The 15083-nt window shown below is 36.3% G+C and overlaps 1 protein-coding gene across 1 annotated transcript; it reads right to left on the bottom strand.

Moving 5' to 3' along the window:
• Window positions 1–11310: 11310 nt before the first annotated feature.
• LOC149963386 (uncharacterized) lies at window positions 11311–12714 on the bottom strand. The gene has a single exon (XM_090166719.1). The coding sequence runs from the start codon at window positions 12712–12714 to the stop codon at window positions 11311–11313; it is 1404 nt and encodes a 467-aa protein (XP_090022845.1).
• Between the last annotated feature and the right edge of the window lie 2369 nt (window positions 12715–15083).

Genomic DNA, 15083 nt, shown 5'->3' with positions numbered 1-15083 from the left:
GGGCGATGTTTCACGAGTTACCTTGTACATTCGTGTCGTAAAAAGAACTTTGAAACTAAGAAGTTTTATTTGGGAAAGAAGCAGTACCAACGTAAATTTCTTCACTTTCTTTATTCAAGATCTCTCGAAGTTCCTTTGAAGGAACTCTGCAATTACCGGTATATATTAAGTATTTTAATAATATATTTTAAAGAACGTTAACTTATATCGTTGTTGAAAAAATAGATTTGCTCTTTATTTAAAATAATTGATCGTAACTTGCATGAAATCTAATTAGGTTTTGGTAATATATATTGAAAATATATATTAAGTGCTTTACTTAAGATCGCTTAACGATTTTTGTTTCCAATCTGGTTAAATTATAATTAGTTGTACCGCTCGGGAGTATATAACTCTTCTCTTTACGATTCTGACGTTATTAACTTGAAAAAAGTAATTTGTAGGTACCTGCAGATTTTTAAAAAAAATACCAAAATATTGAGCTCTTAATCAATCATTTTTAATTAATTGATAAATGTTTTTTTTATATAGACATTAACGTTACACTGAAACTAATTAAGGAGAGCCAATGAAAAGGGCGGTTAAATATGTTGACAAAAAATATTACACGAATGAAAGAAGGGCTGACTGAGTATGAGAAGACCGCGAGCCTGGCGACGATCTGATTAATCAGGGCGAGATATGTGTAACGGCCTTCCAAAGAGGGGGGGGGGGTTACGTGGGAACACCCGTGGCAGAAGTATTCCGACCACCCGTTGGGGGATTGGTGGTCGTCCTCACACGGCCATCCACAAACTCTGCCTCCCAGACGCTTGGGATTACAGGAGTACGCCACTACTCCCGGCCGTTCTTCTTAGGTTGCAAACGAGTATTGTGACCTGCTATTTTGTTGCATAATTTAAACTTATTATTCTTTTGATTTTACTAGCGATAAAAAGCTCTTTGGGTAATTTAAACTATTTTTTTTGTACATAAATAATTTGATCGACTTTCAATTTATGGTAAAGAATGAATTATTAAATCTTATGTGTGATCTCAGGTCAAAATTTAAAGGGAATTTTTTGAAATTGTTTATAAACAAACTGCTTTAAAAGATAAAACAATGTTATAGACTATCAAACATTGCCCATTAAATTTTATTTCGCGTGCTTTACAATTAGAGCTAAATAACACACCCTTAACGATAAAATTTCTATTGAGTATTTACTTTCAATGGTCTAGATTTCGTAAGGTCTCATGAAGTAAATTTGTTTTTTCTTTACATTTTTCCATTCTGGGCCAGCATCGCCTTTTAATGCTAAGCGTAGTCCACATTTCCGGGAAAATAACTTTTAATTAACCAATTAAAAATCTTAGTACTTTTCGTGTTACGACAGAACAATTTAAATAAGGTAATAAAGTTCTAAGAAACCGTGACCTTCATATCAAATAGTTTATCATTAAAAATCTTAAAAAAAAACTTAATCGGTTTACTAATTTTTTATTGCCTTCTAGATTTATATTTATCTGTATATAGTGTTATTGGGAGAGGGAATTGTGCTGGTCTAAAATTCAAGTTATATTGTTTCAATGTATCTACATTTTGTATTTCGAAGACAATTGTCTCATGATTCCGCCCATCAGCTGTTAAGTTATAAAAACCATATTATATTATACAGGGTCTTTTTTTTGCTCGGAAAAGTGTTTTTTTTCAAAAACTATTTATAGTACCGATTTCAAATTTGGAAGGTCAATTCTCTATACCGGGGGACATCAGTTTGAAAAATTTGAGCGTTTTCGGTAATGTTTTTCACCAATTTTGAAAAATTATTTTTCGACCACTAGGTGCGAGATAAAAAATTTCTATTATAAAGTTGTAGGCCGTCATCGAAAACCCTTAAAAATTGTTCACTCGACGAAAAACAACTTATTTATCAGTGAAAATTCGAGCTTGAAAAATTTACAAGTTGGTGAAGCCAAATTACGATTGTTTGAAACGATAATTGAAAAGGGAACAAGTCTAATACAAACGTAGTAGAGTTTTCACACTTGAAAAAATGTACACGTTTGGTTTTTAAATGCAGATATTTTATTCACATAAATTTTTACAAAACATTTTCAATAATATCACCATTGGCTGCAACACAGGTTTGTGCGCGGACAATTAAGTTATCAAACGCTTTCTCTACCATTTCTGGTGTGACGTCTCGGCAAGCACTGAATATTCGTCTAATGAGTTCCTCCCTAGTTTCAATGGGCGTGGCGTATACCTTTGCTTTAACGAATCCCCAGAGAAAATAATCCAGCGGTGTTAGGTCAGGTGACCTTGCTGGCCAATGCACTGGACCATTTCTCCCTATCCACCTTTCAGGAAACTCGTTGTTGAGGTGCTCAGTTACTTGCCGGGAAAAATGCGGAGGGGCGCCATCTTGCTGAAACCACAACTGACGTCTTTCAGCCAATGGAAGGTCGTCGATTGCGTCACTCAGTTCGTTCTGTAGAAAATGTAAATACCTTTGGCCGTTGAGGTTCGTCGGCAGGAAAAATGGACCAATCAAACGGTTTCCAACAAGTCCAACCCAAACATTGACCCGTTCAAATTGAACCTGGTGATGATATTCAAAACCCCAATGTGGGTTGATGTCAGACCAAAGATGGCTGTTTTGATGATTAAAGGGCCCATCTCTAGAAAATGACGCTTCGTCGGAGAACAAAACATGGCGCAAAAATTGTCTATCTTCTTGGACAGCATTTAGTAACCAGTTGCTAAATTCATAACGTCTTTGATGGTCTCCGTCAATTAGTCCTTGGTGGAGCGTAGCTCTGTATGGGTGATAGCGATTCTTACGAAGAATTTTCCACACACGATTTGCAGAACAACCCAAATCAGCAGCGGCGTTAGCGCAACTGTGACGAGGATATGCCACAAAGTACGCGAGTACATTGTTCTCGAAGTCTAAATCCGGTTGACCCAATCCGCGAAACCTAGGTTGCAAGTTACCAAATTGATTGAAATCGTGAATTGCTCGTCTTACTGTATTTACAGATGGTGCTCCATTTGGATGTCTTTCTGCGAAGATTTCAGTCACTCTTCTAAGGTTTTGCGCTGCTTCTCCATAGTAAATGGCAACTATCTCGGTACGCTCAGCTACTGAATAACGAGGCATTGTTCGAAATATTATCAAACACTGATAATAATCTCCCAAAGTTTTCCTTTAAATACCCAATGCATGTTTAGGATTGACCTATAGCCTCGTGTTTTTTAAATCCGGTCGTTTTTTTAACCAAAGTTTCAACTGGATTAGGTAATTCGGTTTCAATTATCGTTTCAAACAATCGTAATTTGGCTTCACCAACTTGTAAATTTTTCAAGCTCGAATTTTCACTGATAAATAAATTGTTTTTCGTCGAGTGAACAATTTTTAAGGGTTTTCGATGACGGCCTACAACTTTATAATATAATTTTTTTATCTCGCACCTAGTGGTCGAAATTTTTTTTTTCAAAATTGGTGAAAAACATTACGAAAACGCTCAAATTTCTCAAACTGATGTCCCCCGGTATAGAGAATTGACCTTCCAAATTTGAAATCGGTACTATAAATAGTTTTTGAAAAAAAACACTTTTCCGAGCAAAAAAAAAAAGACCCTGTATAGTTTTTCACAAATCATTTCTAACTTATCTTAAGAAACGTAGTCACTTTTATTAAATAGTGGCGTATTATTAGATAAATTTATCTTATGGAAACAAATAAAATGTTTTCAAAATATCTTAACAGTTACTTTTGTAGCGTTAAAGTGTCGAGCCTTAAACGAAGAAAGATAAATTGTCAATTTCTCTTTCTGCGTGGAGGTTTCAAGAACTACTGGGAAAAGGAGATTTTCGTTTACCTCTTCCTACAGACTTGTTGAGGCAAAACAAATAAATTAACGGCAAAAATTTCAATTAATCATTAAAATTAGTATTATTTGTTTTTTACGATTAAACAACGATTTAACATGCAAAATTAATCATTTTTTTAAATATTTCTGAATAATTCTCGGTTATGGATAAATATTAACAATCGTATAATTTCTTATTCAAACGCCGACCTCTAGTATCAGGGAGTGTGAGGCCACTTAAAATAAAAACTTTATAAACGTGTTTCTCATTGAGGATCAGCCAGGCTCATTATAATTATTATATTTAGCATATGAAAATCTATGGCCGACACAAAATGTTTGTCAGAAATAAAAATTAATCGATAGCTCAATTAATGATTTGTTTCATTTTAAGTTTACTTAAATGTGAATTTGATTTTTTTGGAATTTACAAGATACTTAATTTTATGGTATATAACTACATTTAAGGCACTACTGTTTTGAAAATGAGGAAATGGTTTATTTAGTTTAAATGTCAGCATGTTATGGAAATGTTCTACTAAATGTATTCACAGTAAAAAATATATTAAATAAATATTTATATTTTATTATTTATTTAATTATTAACTAATATCGATTATTAATGGAAATACGATAAGTTAAGTTAGAAGAAACCACCTATGGACTGTGAGAAGGATGATAAAATACGCGAAAAAATAGATTAGTCCATAATTAAAAGGGATAATATAGCTAAATCCTAAACAAATTTGAAGAAATTTTTCATGTTTAGGCTTAGTTTATCTTTTAGATTTGACAGTCGCCAGCCAGATTTCCCGCACGGTACTGATGAGTTCCAAATAGAACGAAACCGGTCTACCGTTGGAATTTCTGGCTATTTTATTTATTTTTAATTTAGTTTATTAAATACTCGAAGATCTATTTGATCCGAGTTTCGCGTTTTTTGTTTGCTCGAAGACCTATTGGTACGAGTTATTATTAAGTTTTTTAATTTCTTCAAATTTGTTTAGGGTTTAGCTATATTATCCCTTTTAATTATGGACTAATCTACTTTTCATCATTAATGGAAATAACAGGTTTGATATGCATCCAAATATGGTTCTCATGGTATTAAAGTAAATTTGTATTAAAATTTAAATTAAAAAATTAAGATTTCTGTATGCTTTTTTTTTGCTCTTCCGTAACAATATCGTAAATTACAAAATTATTTATTGTTCTAACTTAAGCTGATTTGAATCAACTTTATTTCAATGATTTTTCTTGATTGTTTTAAACAGATTATATAATAGTTTCTTCTCTTTAGTCTCAATCTCATAATTAGAGTTGCGATTTTAGATAAATATAAGTTATTTTTCGACCTCTCCCTGAATTTTAAAGGATTCTCCCTGGGCAATGGACTCTCCTCCCTCTGGGAGAAGTTTATCTTTTGATTTTAGTCTCAGCTACAATTAAGAAAGCTTTCGCTGAGCTTGCTCGGAATGTTGGTCGTCACTAATAGTATATCTATTTATTACGCTAAATAAAGATGGTTTGTATTTGTTGGCCAATCTTCGGGATCTTGGAATATAATGATATTTGGGAAAGCCCTTAGTTTTGAAGGTTGGAAACTGTCACCGAGCTGTTATTTAAACAGCAGCTTCATACGTGAATTTTCTAACAATAGCCAAGAAGCGAGCAGTATTTAATTTTTGCTTAATTTGTCACGCGATAGAAGTAAATACTTGCACGAAAACTGTCATGGAGTCATTTTTTTAAGAACACATTGATAATTGCAACTTTCGTAGTTCGTCCAAACATAAATGTTTTTAATCTTATTGAGAAAATAAAGTTCAATCGGGAACTTAGAAATTTTAAATGCTCTTCATAAAGGCTCCTATAAGTGGTTCTCAAATCCATAAAGATACAAATGTCATAAAAATTCTAAAGGAATGGTTTTAAAATTGTCTAATTCGTTCTATAGCTTATATGGCACATTGGTCTAGGAACGCTTATTGCACGGACGGGCTCAAGAAAAATGGGGTAGAAGCTCAAAGATTCAACCAGCAGTAGATTCCAAAAGGACTGGTGTCAGATCGACTGGCGTTTGACTCTGTAGATAGACGGCTAAGAGAAATACAAGACATCAAATTAACGTCCTGGATACGTCCCGATTAAGCTGATATTTAACCAGACTAAATACTCTCGGACGTCTTTAGGCTTAACGTACACTCATCCTCGGGATGTTAAAAAAACCTGATGGATGTCTTAGTACTTGTCCGCGGGACGTACTTTGACTCTGAGCAAATCAGACATTTGCTCGTCTTTTAACCTCCGAGTTACGCCAAAATCTCTATCACCATCCGGTTTTCGGGACATCATACGGACAAATGCAATATTCTGGCGTACTGTCCATAGGACGCCGGAGGGATGATGTTGGGTTTGCTGGGTCACTGACAAACGTCAATTCTACTAAGATAGTCTGCCTTGTACGTGTTGTAGGTGGTATGGGGGGAATTGGTGTTATGTAGAATAAACTTAAAACCTAAAAGTGTGTAAATAATCCGTAATTCATTAAGATTAATGATAACGCCAGCAAAAACTTATTCGGAAGTGATACTTAAAAATGATTATTGTCTTTTCATAAATTGTAAAACATCACAATAACTGCTCAAAATGCCCACCTCGGGCTGCTATACAAAAATGAATACACCGTACCAATGATTGACGAATCTTTACGAATAGTCTCACATCCATCAATAATGCGTTGACGTAGGTCATTTATGTCACGGACATCTGTTTTATAAACAAGGTCCTTCGGATATCCACAAAGAAAAAAATCGCAAGGGTTTAAATCGGGAGATCGAGGAGGCTCGAAATAGTTCCTCCTCTTCCTATCCACCTTAAACGAAATGTTGCATCAAGGTGATCTCGCACTGCGCGACTGAAATGTTTTGGTGCTCCATCGTGCAAGAACCACATTCGCACTCTAGTTGCTAATAGCTCTAGTAACGATTCCTGAAGAAATCATAGGTATGACTCTCCTAGGCGGAAGAAAATGTGGTCCAACTAGATAGTCTCGGACATTGCCACACCAAACGTTGAGGCTAAAGCGCTCTTGGTGAGTGGCGAATAAAGTTCCATGTGGGTTATTTTGGCTCCATTGATGATGATTGTGCAAATTGACTTTGCAATTCCGGGAAAAATTGGCCTCATCAGCTGTTAGGATAATACTTGCGAACTGTGAGTCATTCAGTACTCTGTCCCCAAACCACTGACTGAAGTTGGTACGTCTAGGATAGTCGGCGTCGTTCAAGTCTTGGACTTTTTGAAGATGAAGAGGATGAAAACGATGACGTAGAATTCTCCAGACCATAAAATGATTGACACCTAACTGTCTTCCAACTTGGCGGGTACTTGTTCCCGGATCATCATCGAAAATTGTATGTACCTAACATTTTAATAGGAAAATGTTAAAAAATCATAACTAAAAAGTAGTTATCAACCGAGGTAGTTACCTGTTCCTCCACGTCAAGTGGAATATTCTGCGCTCTCTCCCGAGACGATTGAAGTTGCCCACTCTCTCGTAGGCGCCGGTCTACAGCTTCAAAAGTTCGCCTATTCGGTACCCTTGTTAGTGGGTAGTGTTCTTGATACAACCTCCGGGCCACATCTCTTCCGTACATCAAGTGCATATCCGCGTATTCAGCGTTAGAAAAATGTGCCATCAATATCGCAATTGTGGTTACAGAGTAAATACGTTTCCGAAATATCCAGATATTTTAAACGGATTTATTGGACAAAAAATTCAAAATACAAAGTTTAAACATGGTTTTTTATGATTGGCATGTAACCTGGAGAAAGATAAAAATAATATTTCGACTGGTTTTACCAAATAGACGAACGATTGAATCATTGAACTTCTAACCCAATAATCGTTCTTGGACGTGACAAACTAAAGAACGAATTAGGCAAACTTAAAAGCATTCTTTAAGAAATCTTATGACATTTGTTTCTTTAATTTTGATAATTAAAATCGTTCGTAACGACAAAATGTTCTTATTTTATTTGGAACCGTATCAATAAAATTAAAATGGCTTTGTCTTCAAACTCATTTTACTTCTAAAAGCACAGTAATGAACTTTTGCCACTTGTTATTAAAGTTTATCGCCTTCCGGATAAAAACAATTGATAGTTTAATGAAAACAATTTGGTTCAAGGAAGAATATTGTTTGCCAGATTTAAGGCTGTGTCCAGTTTTTTGGGGTAGTTATTTGGGAGCCCAGATCTCTGAAACGGAGCACTTTAGTACCCATGTTTACAAGACATTTTTTACTCAAAGAGATCCATAGAATGCATATAGAAAGTTTCGGTACTCTTATCCATAACACCCTGTATAGTGTTCCATTTCTAATCTAAATAATCAGTTTATGTCTCGTCGTTTCATTTACTTTGCTGGAGTTGATCAATTATTATTTTTGGAAAAAGAAATCCTTGTGTGGTATACAAAGTTTGTTGTGTATATCGTTCAAAAAAATATGGCTAAACTTAAAACTCTTAAATAGCGTTTTAATGGTTATAATATTTTTATTAATATAGGTGATGGAAAGGTGATGGAATGGCTAACCGTTAAAAGATATTAATTAAAAACCATGTTTTATCTCTTTTTTTATTTTCCATACATTTAACCATGGGCAGTAATAGGTTTGCAATATGTTTAGGTTTAAACTAGGTTCTATTTGTATTATTGTTTTAAGCGCACATTACGTAAGTCGATATTTTCGTGAAATTATTCCTAGTTAAATATTTATGATATACCAAAAGTACGGAGCTGTAATATTTTAACTTTATTTTTAACAAAACAATAGCAGTAAAATATGAGTTCTGGGAAAATATAATTATGTGGCTTATGCAGATGTTTTGACCATTACCCACGTTTAGCCTTTTCTCTACCTAGGTCAAGAACACTGCGAAATTTACAATAACAGTGTTTGTATTATGTTATTCTCTTTTCACGATTAAAATGTATTGTTCTATTTCTCAGTACAGAAACTGTGGATAGCCATTTTAAATATCAACGAATAAAAGTAAGATGTACAAGATTTTTCTTCTTGTAGTGAGATAACGCGTTTATATGAAATAGTTAATAATTTTTTATATTTTAGAGATGTTTTGAAAAGTTTTTACCCAACCAGATTGAAACAAAATATTTAATTAATATTACCATATGTGTGAAACGTTTGAGAACTTTATCTTTAAAAATCCACATTTCAGTTTGTTTCTTCTCTTATTTAAGTTTACAGAAATCGAATGAATTCATTAAATTATACAATAATGTGTTTACAATTTCAAAGTGTTTGTTTCATCATAGCAAAATTGTATTATAACAATTTTTAAAACGAGATTTCTGTCTGGAAAGCGATATGCAACCCTGTATATAAATTCATTCAATCATAATCTATTTTGCCTTAAGGTTTTTCAACGAAACTTTGTTAAAGGTTGGAACTATGACTGAGGTACTTTTATTTTTAGACATATTCATATATATAATATTTAGTTCTAAAACACCAGGTTTAACAATTTTTTTTTGAAATTATTTTTGTAGACCTTACAAAATACATTGGTCGGGATCTTTATGACTTCGTTTACTGAGTTCTCAATTTGAGGTAACAGAAAGTGTAGTTTCAGAATTAAAACAAATTTATGCTTTCGCCTATTATTCTGAAAATAATTAATAAAAGAGCATTCAAATAATGGAACTCCCTCTGAATATACGAGTAAAAATGTGAATCAGATGATTTTTAAAACTATCAACCACGAGGTTATGTTCGAAGTAAATGAATGTAAAAGCAATGTCTTCTAGTTACGTTAAACATTCTAAGGCAAAGTAATGCACGAAAAGATAGTTTCATTTATGCCCTGGTTTTACTGTTTCATTCAATGACTTAATTGCACCATTTTTTTACAAAAGGGTTTTTAAAATAATTAATTGCTGTCTATTATTAACAAGTTTTCAATGAAATTAATTCGAAATATAGCCGTTGTCAAAATGGCCAGCAGTTTCTAACTATCGGGTCATTCCATGACAAAACGCCTGCCACAGAACACCCGACCCCTTTCGATTTTGCCCAAATTTTGTATACAGGGTTTTTTGGGCCTAGGAAAACGATTTTGACAGTTTCATAACGATCGGTTCAGCCGTTTACGAGATACAGCATACGCGTTTTTTCAAAAGTACGCCTTGACCCCCTAAATGTTTTCTACTATATCTTAAGACATAATTATCGCAAAATCACATGTAATACCTCATTTTAAAGACAATGCGCACCCTAATATGAATATTTAATCAGAGTTGTCATTTGACGTAAATGTCATTAAAATCTGGGCCTTTAAATAATTTGACCTTTGACCTTGCCTAGACACCTCAGTCGTAGGTCAACGATTTTAGCATTTTTAAAATTCCCACTATCGAATACATAATAATCACTCAAAATCTCAAAGTAATATTTGTAGTTTTCGAGATATTAATTTTTGAAATTTACCCCACCACACACAAAATGAAATACCAAAACCATTGGTGAATTTTCCAATTTCTAATACCCTATTGATACCGAAAGGCTTCCAATTAGTAGGAGTGTCTTTAAGCCAGTGTAAAGCGATTGTGGAATCTGTCCACAGATAATTCTTAACATTTAGATTCGAAAATACGTCTCTGATGTAGTTCGTTAATCTGGCACCAAGGACGCAGCCCATTAATTCTAAACGAGGTATAGTCAATTTCTTGAGGGGTGCTACTCTTGTTTTGGAGGCTACGAATGAGACTCCTATTTCTTCGGAACTAGTTACGTAACGGACATATATTGTAGTGGCGCACGCGCTTTGGCTAGCGTCGCAAAAGGTATGTATTTCTAATTCAGTGACGTTACCGTTCCCTTTAAAATAGTGTCTAATTAACCTAACGTTACGTAGGAGTGGGAGCTCACTGTACCAAACCCTAAATTCATCGCGAAGTTCCCCCGTAATTTCTTGGTCCCAGGTTAATTGTTTTTCCCATAATTTTTGGAAAATTATTTTGGCCCTAATTGTAAAGGGGCCCAAGACTCCTATAGGGTCAAATATTCTGGCCATCGCGCTTAAGACGTGTCTCTTCGTGGGCCTAATGTCTTGTAGTATGTCCATTAGGGCATCCAAATTAAATGAAAACGTATCTTCGTCCGTTAACCATTTTAATCCTAATACTTTTAGATTACCCGGGTTTTCTTTTCCCTCGAATAAAGGAACGTGTTTTCGGGTTTGTTTTTTCTCACCCCAGAGGGCTCTTAATTCGGGAGAGTTCGTTTGCCATTTACGAAAGTTCATGTTAGCGCTGCTAATTAGCTTGTTGACGTTTACTGATAGGTCAAACGCTTCGCTGACACTTTTGTCCCCTCCCGTTAGATCGTCTACGTATAAATCGCGGTCCAGGGTTGTTACCGCCTTTTAATCGGCCTCCTTCGTGTGGTGAATGTGGTATTTGATAGTATTTGCCAGTAAAAATGGACTAGCGGTGATTCCGAATGGCACGCGTGTCATTCGAAGATGCATAAAATGATTTTCCATTAGTTTGTTACTCGAGTCCTCGTTATACCACAAAAACCTCACGGAGTCCCTTTCGTTTTCTGATAGCGCGATTTGTAAGAACGCCTTTTCTATATCTGCTATAAACGCGATTTTATGAATTCTTAACCTCAACAAAATTAGTAGTAAGTCGGGGTTTAAGTTAGGTCCGCTGAATAATAGGTCATTCAACGAGGGTGCGCCCTTAGCGTGTGAGGAGCCATCTAGAACCACTCTCACCTTAGTCGTGACGCTGTCGCGTTTTACCGCCTGTGGTGGGAGATAATACGTGCCCGGGGGTTTTATTTCCGGTTGGGGGACCTTCTCGACTATTCCTAAACGTAATTGTTCGTCAACAACCGCCTTGCATTCTTCGTACAATACTGGGTCTTTATTAAATTTTTTAATCAAGCTATTTCCCCTAATAGTGGCCTGTCCTAAATTATCTGGTAACGCTAATTTATCAGTTTTCCAGGGAAACGTTACGTGATATCTACCGTCAATCATTTTAATTTCACGGTTGAAATTTTCCACTATTTCGGAATTCTTTAGATCCATATTTGTTTGTTCCCCATCTTCTATACCCATGCTTTCTAAAGTCCAATGTTTTTCCATTGTTTTGGAAATTTCCCTTTCGGTTACGCTAATTCGGAGAGCGCTGATTTGGTTGCAGTGTACTCCAATTCCCCCTTCTTTTTCTCCGCAGGGACCTTGTACGGTCCATCCGAAACAAGTTTCTAGCGCCACTAGTCTTGAACTAAATCTTTCGATCTTTCCGGTCACTATCGCGTAATAGTAATCTCCTCCAATAAGGACGTCCATGCTAGAGCTATCCATCAATTTTTTACTAGGTCTATCGGCTAATTGTAGGCCTTTCATTTGCATGTACTTTTCTACTTCCTCACAGTTTAGAGACGTTACGGCATTACAAACGTACGGAACCTCAATGGCGATAATTTCTACCCTTTGTTTAGGGTTGCGCGTATTTTCTAAAGTTAACCTAACTTTATTTCGAATATCTTGCGAAGTACTTTTCGATACAAATTTACTTATTTCTATTTCAATTCTTCCCACGATGGGTAATTCTAGTTTTTTCGATAAATCTTGTCGTATAAAGCAAGCTTGAGCCCCAGTATCTAACAAACATCGGATTTCCACCCCCTCTGAATTATTGGGAGGTCTAGCTATGGCGAGGGCCGTTTGCAGTAGTACGGTTTTCCCCCCTTCCCCGATTGATGCCTTGGCGCAAGCTACGTTGGCTGAAGCTTTCTCGTCGTCTTTCCCCATTTCGCTATTGTTATCCAACCCTTTATTCACTTCGTTTTGTTCACATAGCGCGAAATGATGCCTTCTCTTACATTTGCGGCAATTTTTAAATTTGGAGTAACAATTTTGCATTTGATGCGAGACCTTGAGACAGATATAACACCTTTGTTGGTCCCTAATTATTTGCCTTTTTCTTTCTAGAGAGTGTTTAACGCAATTAAAGCTTTTGTGGGAATTTTCATGGCAAAATACGCAATAAATGTTGTCCCCATAATTAGTATTATTTCTGCTGTTTTGGAAATTAGGTTTTTCTACAACGGTAGTGAGCGCCGAAGCTGAATTTGCATATTTAAAGGGTTTTTTAGACTGATTTTCGTTTAAATTATAGGAATTATACTCCTTGAAATTATTAGAAACCCCCGCGCCTAAAAGGGCCGAAGTTTCTCGGCTTTCTACTTCTTGTTTTAAAAACTCTAATAGAGCATCTACATTCCAATTAGCATCTTTCACGTGCTTCCTACTGTATTCGAGTCTTATTTCGTCAGGAAGACATTTTAATAACGTGGGGCATAAAAATGTACCGTTAGCGACCGTGCTCACACCGAGCGACCTCAGACTTCTGATATTAAGTTCACAAGAGTCAAATAGTCGCCGGAGTGCTTTATGATCGTTAACTTATATTAAGCAATTTACTCATGTGAGTATGAATAATTAAATCGGTACGCCCAAATCGATTATCTAGAATTTTTATGGCTTCGTCGTACGTTTCATTTGACGCGTACAATCCCGCTAAAGCTAACTTAGCGTTGCCTTCTAAATAAGACAATAAGTAGTTGAATTTTTCAACTTTTGGTAAACTCACATTATCATGGATTGCGGTCTTAAATTGATTCCAAAAACTGTTGAATTGGGTGATGTCTCCGTTGTACTTCTGAAGGACGAGTTTAGGTAGTTTCGTCCCCGTCTGGAATGATGCGTTTGTTCCGGTTGATCCTGTAGTGTTGGGGCTCGTAAGTCCGGTTCCGCCATTGATGGGGTTTGTAGATCCGGTACCGCCATTGATGGAGATTGTAGAGCCGGTACTGCCGTTAATGGAGTTCGTAGAGCCGGTACTGCCGTTAATGGAGTTCGTAGAGCCGGTACCGCCGTTAATGGGGTTCGTAAGGCCGGTAGCGCCGTTGATGGAGATTGTAGTGCCGGTACCGCCGCCGGTAGTATTTGCGGGCAATGTGGAGCCGGTACCGCCGCCGATAGTATTTGCTGAGCCGATACCGCCGTTATTCGTGAGAACCGCACTGCCGGTTATATCACCGAGTTTCCGGATTTGGCGCTGGGCTTTTCTGGTGATTAAAGTGATTTTTTCCCTGTATGTTTCGTAGGCTGTCTGTATATCTCTCTCCAAATCCTCATCGTTGTCGATGAGTACCACTATTTTGGAGTCGTATTGAATTAGGTCGGCCTCCTTTTGTTGTAGTATCAGGATCGCGTCGTCTAGATCCTCCGCAGTAGTGTGTGAATCGTTAATGAGGGTCTCGATTGAAGTTATTTGTCTAGTAACGAGACATCTAACGATTTTGCGTGATGACTTTAGATTCATCAACTGGGCTTCACGTTTCGCCTTCGCCTGGTCGGGCTGTTGAGCTGGATCCGGCATTGTAGTTTAGGTTCCCGTAGTCTGGGATGGTTGATCCTCAAGTATTGGATCCGCTGGTTCCCGTAGTCTGGGCTGGTTTATTAGATTTTTGTTGAAAGATCTCCTGAGTATCGGATCTTTATTTTTCTCTCGATAACTATTCCCTAATCTGGTTTTACTTCCCGGGTTTCCGGCACCATGTAGTTTTTAGTTTTAGGAACTACCGGGGTTGGGAGAGCTAATTATTTTTACCATAGCGCCGACTGAAAAACGCTAGGTTTACTTTTGCCTGCTCGATTAGGGACTTAAAGAATAGTTAAATAATAACGATGTTGGTGAAAAAGAAACATTTTATTTCGCGTCAAGTCATGAGAGAATTTTAGAAAGAGACAGTGGTTACATTTTTGCGGAGGAGGTATTTATAGTTTTTACAAGATGGGGGAGAGGGACAAAGGGGTCGGGTGGCGCCACTGGTGGAAAGGATGTCCAAATCTTTCCCTTCCAACCCGTGACGCTGCACTTTTTCCCACATTGACCCTCGTGTTGCAATTCACGGGGGCGCGTACAATGGGCAGGATACAAGAATGGACAAATACATTAGTGTAAATTTTACTCCCAGACAATCTGGCGCCTAAATAGTTTCTCGCGACAACTTGTTTTATTTTTAGTTCTTTTACAAATTATTAAAGGTTTTCACAATACTACGATACAATGCAATATACGTGTACTTTATCACAAGGAGAATACTTATCGGTTT

Source organism: Leiobunum rupestre, chromosome 1 (genome assembly GCF_980474605.1).
Source record: "Leiobunum rupestre chromosome 1, qqLeiRupe1.1.hap1, whole genome shotgun sequence".
In the NCBI taxonomy this organism is placed as follows: domain Eukaryota; kingdom Metazoa; phylum Arthropoda; class Arachnida; order Opiliones; family Sclerosomatidae; genus Leiobunum; species Leiobunum rupestre.
This window is presented reverse-complemented; position numbering and strand designations above follow the sequence as displayed.

Excerpts from the sequence above, each read along its gene's own strand:
- LOC149963386 (XM_090166719.1), bottom strand. The coding sequence starts at position 12,714 with ATGGGGAAAGACGACGAGAAAGCTTCAGCCAACGTAGCTTGCGCCAAG.